The sequence below is a fragment of the Verticillium dahliae genome, genomic scaffold, assembly GCF_000150675.1.
Source record: "Verticillium dahliae VdLs.17 supercont1.13 genomic scaffold, whole genome shotgun sequence".
Lineage (NCBI taxonomy): Eukaryota > Fungi > Ascomycota > Sordariomycetes > Glomerellales > Plectosphaerellaceae > Verticillium > Verticillium dahliae.
The window spans coordinates 330,151-338,227 of NW_009276944.1; the positions used below are offsets into that span (position 1 = coordinate 330,151).

The 8,077-nt window shown below is 58.2% G+C and overlaps 2 protein-coding genes and 1 non-coding gene across 3 annotated transcripts in view; 1 reads left to right on the top strand and 2 right to left on the bottom strand.

Moving 5' to 3' along the window:
• VDAG_06064 (GPI-anchored wall transfer protein) overlaps nt 1–1,315 on the bottom strand; it is a gene marked incomplete at its 3' end in the record, with an annotated part of 1,960 nt that extends 645 nt beyond the window's left edge. Inside the window, exons 1-2 of the mRNA XM_009659078.1 lie at nt 969–1,315; nt 177–806 (exon numbers count right to left, since the gene is read on the bottom strand). Coding sequence (XP_009657373.1) covers nt 177–806; nt 969–1,073 — 735 coding nt within the window. The 5' untranslated portion in view covers nt 1,074–1,315. The remainder of the gene's footprint in view (nt 1–176; nt 807–968) is intronic.
• A 2,518-nt stretch (nt 1,316–3,833) lies between these two features.
• On the top strand, nt 3,834–4,669 carry VDAG_06065 (uncharacterized protein; the record flags this gene model as incomplete). The annotated part of the gene is made up of 3 exons (XM_009659079.1): nt 3,834–4,239; nt 4,347–4,415; nt 4,470–4,669. 3 exons carry the CDS (start codon nt 3,834–3,836, stop codon nt 4,667–4,669), a joined length of 675 nt encoding a protein of 224 aa, XP_009657374.1.
• A 2,119-nt stretch (nt 4,670–6,788) lies between these two features.
• Nucleotides 6,789–6,904, bottom strand: VDAG_20025. The gene has a single exon (XR_692087.1). It is a non-coding gene; the product is annotated as a 5S ribosomal RNA (ribosomal RNA).
• Nucleotides 6,905–8,077: the final 1,173 nt, after the last annotated feature.

Sequence of the window (8,077 nt, forward strand, 5' to 3'; positions counted from 1 at the left end):
GTCGCGCGGCGCCGTCAGGATGTAGGCCCTTGAGCGGCGTGCTCTCGAGGACGACCTGGTAGAGGACGGCGAGGAGCAGGGCGAGGGCGGCGTGGCTGGGGACGACGCGCAGGGCGACTGGAAGAGGGCGACAAAGGGCGGCAGGAAGCCGAGGGTGAAGAAGAAGTTCAGTGCACGCCGTACTCGGACACGTGCTCGGCGTAGTCGAGGCCCTTGACGCTGAGCAGGCGGATGAAGCCGAGCGCGAGGAGGGGCAGCGAGTGGCGCATCGAGGTCAGCAGCCGAGCGGCCAGCGGCGTCGAACGGCCGGCGGCGCGCTCCTTGAGGACGGGGCGAGCGGCGACGACGCCGGCGGAGAAGACGAAGGCGCCGACGCCCATGTCCATGAGCGAGGTGCCCCAGGTCTCGACCTTGGCGAAGCGGCGGGGGAAGAGCCGGAAGTCGACGGCGAGGATGGCGAGGCAGGTGACGATGAGCATGCCGCCGCGGTAGTTGGTCAGGAAGGGCTTGACGGAGAGGACGGAGAGGGGGCCGGACGCCGCATCCGAGGGGCGGGAGACGGGTTTGACGGCATTCTGGGAGGGGACCAGGGGTTTTCGGCGCGGCTGCGATCGAGGGAGAAGGTAGACGAGGAGAGCAGGACCCAGGAGGAGAGCCCAGAGGAGGAAGGGCGTGTTGGCGTAGAGGGTTATAGAGAGGAGGAGGACGCCGACGTTGAGGAGGTAGTCGACGAGGAGGGTCAGGGGCGTGTCGGATTTGAAGAAGGACTGACGGGTCTGGAGGACGGCCCAGAGAAGACAGGCGACCTGCGTGGTGTCAGTGTTTGGCTCGAATGCCGTTGCAGGTGCACAGGTGCACAGGGGCAGGGAGAGATGAGGGGTCCATGGAGAGGCGCAAGTTGAAGGCGAGGAGGGGGGGGGGGCGAAGAGACAAGAGGCGCGCCACGAAAGAGGGTACAAAGAACATACGGGCGCAACACCAATTACGTAGTTGACCTCGCCGGCAGGACCACCTGAAAGATTGGATACGAAGTCTTCTTTGAGTTTCTTGTAGCTTACGTCGGAGCCAGCCATGTTGGCGGTGGGCTGGGAGGTCCGTTCTTAGTTTGCTCTAGTGGTTTTGGTGATGATGATGATGGTGGTGGTGGTGGTGGTGGTGGTGGTGGTGGTGTTCTAAGAGGCTCGAAACATGGCGTTCAGAGAGAGAGGGATCGTGACGTTTGCGAACGAAGGTCTCGGCTGTGATTTGGTGCCGAAGCAATAAAGAAGGTGAGGCCAGCTGTCAGATAGGCAGATGACAGACTGGGCTATGTCGAAGGGGGGAATGATTCCCAGCGTTGAAGCTCAAATCAGGAGGGGAAGGCTGTAGTGTAGCCCGCTACTGACATGCATACGTAGATTGACACGTTGGGTGGTTTGCCCCCGGGCGCCTGCCGCAAGCTCCGTCGAAAGCTACCCGTCCAGAGCCAATGAGGAGACGTCCTTTGACCACGTACAGGGATGCGTCGAATCGAGCTTGACGGTTGCCCGAAGAGGACGAGGCTACCATGTTCGCATGTACTTGTACACTCTTCAGCCACAGCTCCATGGCATGTGGCCCTTGCCCCCCAGCCACACGGAACGCGGATCGCACAATTGCCCGTCGCCAATCGACAGACTATCGAATGGTATGGGTCAAGTCCACCCCAAACACTACCATCAACAAGACAAGAACCAAAGCAAGGGACATCGGCATCATCATTTCCTTTGCTTCAACGGTGCAATGATTGCCGAGCATGAATTATACATCAATAGTACGCGATCATCATATCGGTTACCATCATCATCGATGCTTCTTTCTGCTCCACCTCAGAGCACCTTGGGGGAACTGCAGCACCCACACACCTCGCCTTGTGACCGGAACCGATCTTCAGCCAGCCGTTGATTTGGATGGCCGTTCGCGGCCCTGATCGACCGACATCGACAATCGCCCTTTTCTTCTCGATATGCTAGCAGAAAATGGGTGGGGTGGACTCCCTGCAGACACACACCAGACGCCAGACGCCAGACACCAGACGCCAGACAGACGCCAGACAGACACCAGTCGTCAGACACCAGTCGTCAGACACCAGTCGTCAGAAGGAACGGACTCACCAGCCTACCTACACGACCGACCTTCTTTTTCTTTGTTCTCCCTGGCGTCCCCTCTCGACAGCTCGACAGGCATTCCTGGTGGCTGCCGCCCCCGCCTGCTCCCACTTCTGCTCATATCAATTCCTTTGTTCTCTGCCACCATCAAGTAGCCAATGCAGCCAGCGCAGCCAATGGACGCCCAGCGTTGCCAGCAACTCCAGACATCCTCGCCGTCTGACCGCAACCGCAACCGCCTCTCCTTTGTCACGTCAGAGTTGACGACAACAGCAGCATGCCGGCCCCCGGCGCCTGGCAGGGGCCCTCCTTTCTCTTGGCTCGGCCCTTTGGTCCAAGGCACCTCAAGTCTCACCTTCTTTTTCTGCCGGACTTGTTCTTTGAACACTTTGACGCCGCCAGGCTTGCCAGCGCACCAGCCGCCGCCCTGGGCCTCCTCCCCTGGGCCTGTCCTTTCATTTCCACCAGCCCCGGCACTGCAATGTGCTTTGGTGGATCGTGCCAGAGAAAGGATCTGTTCACCTTGTGCCCGGTCACCCTCGTCATTTTAGCCGTTGTTGTCGTCGTCGTAGTGGCGGCGGCCGACACGGAAGGTCGAGCTTGTCGTAGTAGTGGTGCCGCCCGGCCATGAACGTTTCTGCTCTGGTTTGTTTTGGCTTCTTCTGGCTTTGCCTCTGGCTCTGGCTCTGGCGCAGACTCTGACTCTCTCGCTCTCCGCCTCTTTCTTTGCCTCTACTCTGCCCGCCCCCCTACCTGAAGACGACACGAGACGATTTGAGACGGACCCGGGTAGTCTGACTAGTACCACGGAGCGACCACTGCCACTGGCCCACGATCGAGCCGGGAAGGCCTGCGTCAACGAACCCAGAAGAAAGAATCCCGTTACATGATATACTTGGTCTCGCGCGACCCAGCTCACTTCCGCTGCCTCTCTCTCCCTTTTCTCAGCCAGCAGCCCTATTCTTCTCCATTTGCCTCCTCTTGCTTCCTCCTTTCCTATTTTGGCGCCCCTACATCTAACCCTCTCTCCCGCCTCAAGGAACAGTCTCGTTCCAAGCCACCATTCCACACATTCCTCCACAACCCCCCCCCCTCTCCCCTGACCCCTGATCATTATTAAGCCACTGCCTGGAATTTACCATCATCTTCTGCTACTGCCATTCCTGCCTTCTTTTCTCAACCCGTCCGCCGCTCGCGTTCACACAATATTACCTTTCGGTATTCATTCTTCATCATCGGCCCAGCATGGCGACAACTCCCATGGATACTCGACCCCGTCCTACCCTGACACCATTATGGACTCCTCACTATAGCCTCGATGGCACACCTCGCTCTCCGCTCACGATTCCTCGCCACAACCACATTTACTCTCCCGCCCCGCGGTCGCCCAAGACTCTGCCAACCCCTGTCTATCCCACCGGATCGCACGATGGCCTCATGAGACAGCATGAGCGGGCCATGGTGGATCGGTTCGACCAACGGCTTAGACAGGACAAACAAAAGGGCGAGCCGTCTCCGCCAGGATCTGCTTGTGTATCGAGGCCTCTCTCTCCCATTACCGAGGGCCTTCTGGCCCCCAGAGATATCTCCTCGGCCTCGACTTCACCACTGCCCAGTGCTCGACGGACTTTTCCACAGCCTCCCACACCAGCTTCACCGGGAGCCACATTTCCTCGTCGGCAGACCCTTGTGGCAGAAACTCGGTCCATGTTACTAGCTGGCCTCTCAGACGATGGTGACCGCAGACAATCCGTTCCGTTCAACGCACGCCGAGCATCCAAAGCCACGCAACCAGTTTCCCTAGAGGGCCTTCGAGCATGGGGTCACGTCTACTATGGCGACGCAAAGAACGCCGACGTCTTTGTCAATGCGGTAGCTCTTCGCCGGATATCAGATGCCAGCACTGCCTCAGAACACTCCAACACGGATGAGGCGCCTAAGCACTCGCCCAACCCGGGCCAGCAGCCTCGACGTCACTCGGTTGTCCGAGCACGCGTTCGCCCTCGCAATATTGATAGGAAGCCATTCCTCATCCAGCGCGAGTTTGACCTGACTGAGCTGCGATCTACCATCCCAGAGCCCTTGCGAACGCAATCTACGCCAGGTTTCCGCCGTGCGTCCCAAGCAGAGCTGTCGAGCCCAGCCCACCGGGCGAACACTCGCCACGGCTGGGGCGACGCTCCTCAGCCATCTCTCGGCATGGACTGCAATCCCCTACAGAAGGCAACTTCCCAATTTCCATCCGGGAATCTCGAGCACTCCGTGCCTCCAGCACAGCAGTGCCCGTTCGTGAGTTACGCCGACTTTGTTTGTTTCCAGGCATCAAGTGCTAATGCATCCCAGACCTCGAGTATGCTCGCGCACACCTTCCCGTGCTCGCTGCCCTCATTGTCTCTGGCCATGTTCGCGAAGGCGACGTGATCGATCTTCCGCTTCCACATCCGGAAGCCTGGACCAACACGGTGGCTTACGTCTACACCGGCCAGGGCGAACTGACTGATGCCATCCGGGAGAACATTCTCCACTTGGCAGGCAAAGTCTGAGTCTGCCGCAGTTCACGAGTCTGACGAATTACGATTATTATCTCCACCTGGCTATCCCGCGGCTTCGAACCCGTGGCTTCAAGAGCCGGGAGAACATGACATGTTCCTCCACATGGTTTCGCCACCTTTCTTCCTTCCTTTCTTTGCCAGTCACGCTGTCGTAAGCCAAGTACGGTTGCGTGATCATCATCCGAACTTGGCTATTCTCTTCTTTGTCCTACTCATGACATGACTTCAGGAACCTAGCAAAACAGATGCAAGCAAGCTGAGATGGTCCGAGGGAGCGAACATGGGCATTTTTAGCTTCTCAACGTCTTCGGACGAGATAGGAAACCTTAATACCACCGGGCGGGGGGTTCTGAATCCCCTGCCCTTTCACGATATCTCTCTCTCTTTCCCAGTGTCTTCCGCAAACAGAAGGTTCGGCACAACGGTTCGCCTCCTCCCCCCCCTCCGTCTCCGCGCTGCTTATGTCTCGCTTCGTACCCCACATGAATAAGCCATCTTCGCGAAGAAGCGAAGCGCCCCCTCCACCATCCAGAAGCTTTCAAGCTAGGGCGGATCGACGCGCTGCGATTGCGTTAAGGCTCATTGGTCATGCTTCGACACCTGCCACTACGACGGAAGCTAGTTCACGCTGATGGAGGGGCCTGCTCTTTCTTGCTCTCGTGTTGACCACCTCCCAGCGCTGCCGAAAACGGGCGACGCCGGAGACGGACGCGGGATGGCTTGGACGTGTCTCGGATTTTAAATGGAGCTCGCGCAGCGGGAGGGATGGGTGACGTGCGCTGATCGCTAAGCCGTTCGCGGCGTCGACGGCAGACGCAATGTCTCGCCAAGAGGGTCGGTGGCGGCGCTTCGGAGCCGAAGGGGGAGCGTTGAGTTTTGGCGGCGGCTTTTTGCCTTCTTGGTCCTTTGGGCCTTTGGTCGTCCATGTGTGCGCGTTTATGTGTTTGTCTGTCCCCGTGAGGCCTATACGATGTGGGATGCAGGTTCCCGGTGGCGCTTGTCATGAGCGGGCTCTAGAACGAGGTGACAAGGCGGGCTTGGGCATGGGTTCGCTGGAGAAGACGAGGGGACTGAGGGCTGTGGGCTCACTGTTCTCTTGGCCTTTGCCTTCCGACTCTCGCTGTTGGGGGAGGGTCAGTGGCCAGGAGGAGGAATGGTGGCCGGTTTCATCTGAAGGTTCTCCTGGCCCGGGGGGCGTTTGTGGAATGTTGATGGCTTGACGAGGCGGCAATAGGCACGCGGGACCGCTTCGGGATGCCATGAGAGCGAAGATAGAAACCCCCAACATTCCATAGCCCCCTGTTCCCTCGTGCCTCGTCTTCGCCACAATGCATGTCCCCCCCCCCCTCCCCTGGATGTCTCGTGGCATTGTGTGTTGTTTCTTCACCAACGAACGACCGGAGACCCTTGAATCGGCCGGCACGAAAAATTCCCTCCCATCGGAAGAGGGGAGCCATCGATTTGCAGTGCTCGCCTCGCGCCTGCTGCCGAAGGTGTCTTAGCCGACGATCCACCACCTTCCTGACTCCTCTTCTCGAGGCCCTCATGAGTCGGGGGGTTCCTCACTCTCCACCTGGGTTGTCTCGTACTTGTAACAAGAAAAGAGAACCAGACGGCAGCGCCACAGCTAGCTTCGCCCTGTTGAGGCCGGAAGTGTCCTAGTTGTGGCTTGAAGCTGAGGGACCGGAAGTGACGACATAAACGGTGCGGCTCGACAGGCACATCGGTTAGCCGATGAGGGGGGTGGGCGATGAGGCTAGAGGGACGGGTGGTCTGGACCGTGGTCCACGGTCCGTTTTCTTTGAAGTTTGCGCATCGTGATATAGGTAGCAATCGCCAATCTTGGCTTCTCCGTCAGTGTTTTCGGGTTTTTATGCTTGATGGGGGTGGAGATGGTTCGTCTATCGTGTCTCAGACGCGATTGTGAGCCGAGTTTTTTTTTTCTTTCTCGCCCTTCCATTCTGACAAGTCATGACAAACCCGAACACCGTTCAGGGGCGTTGGGCAAAAAGTCAGGGGCAGAGTTGCATGTCCGCGAGGTGGTGTTGTATGCAAAAAGTGCCCGGATATCGCAGCAACTCGTTACCAACCTCCCCTCAGCAAAAACAAAAACATACAACACCAGGTATTCGCTGGTGGTCACCCACCCAACTACTGATCCGGCCCTTATTGGCTTATTTAGGGGAGAGCGGACGGGATCCCAAGTTTTCCAATAGGTATGGTCGTATGTGCTTGGTTCTGCTACTGTTGCAGATGATAGTGGTAGAGATGCACAGCAGGGACGGGGACCAGCGCGTGGCTTGAGACAGCGCATGGGAGGTTCAGAGCTTGAATAGGAACCTGAAACCAGTCAATGAATCCTTAGTATGCTCAACTCGTTGCGTCGAGAGCTCGGATATCAGCTGTCTGACCTCCGTGTCTGTCACAAAACCATCACCACCCAAGGTAGAGAGAGTTCCTCTGCCCCTCCAGCTACGATCAACATGAGAGCGGGAAACGACAGCATGTTTTCCGCCTACTTGACCTGCCTGCACACCATCAGACACTCGAAGTCTGTCTCCCGTGTTACACAGGAACGCCCGCTCGAGCAAGGGGCCGCATCGGGACGCAGAGGTGTGGGTGGGCGCGTCTCACGGGCATTTATTCCCATTCTGCCGAGACTGCACTGCATCAGTGACGACGGCTGGATCAACCACAACAAAGATGAACGGCACAGTCAACCACGGCCATGTGTGTCAACGACGCGCCCAGACTCAGCCAAAAAGTCGTATTCCTCAGCCCACCTCCCCACGCCACCCGACTCGCACCAGTGTCGCAAAACGGGTGTGTGCTGCCGCTACCCTCCAGCAGCAGCAGGGTTGAGATCCAGGGTTTGAGAAGTGACGGTGGTGGTGCCGAGATCGACACGCCAGCCCACGCCGTATCAGCGAGTTGACGGCCGCTCGCCCGGCCCCGTTTTGCTCCGTCGTGTCCGAGGTCCACGGCACGAGCGAACGGACCCTGTCCGACAGAGGCTGGTTCCGGGAGGCGACGGGCCGCCTGACGTTGACGCCGTCTGGCTCCGCTGAGATGTCCCGTCAAACTTTATCTTTCGGATACCGGTTGGCAAATTGCCGTCCCTCCTGGGCGGAACATACCATATAACGCACACAAGCTTCAATGGTCGCCTTTCGAAAGACGCACGTCTCAACCTTGATGTCATCCATGTCCATGTCCCGGTATACCTACATATACATTATACATGTATGGCTTGCGTCGCAAAAGTGTATTGTACCATGTACTCCTGCACCCTCCTCTGAACGGTCCGAGACCGTTTCTCCTCGGGCCTGCGGACAGCATGATTGAAAGCCGCCTACATGTCGGGCGCAACGTCCCCAAAGTGTAGCCAAAGACGCGCAG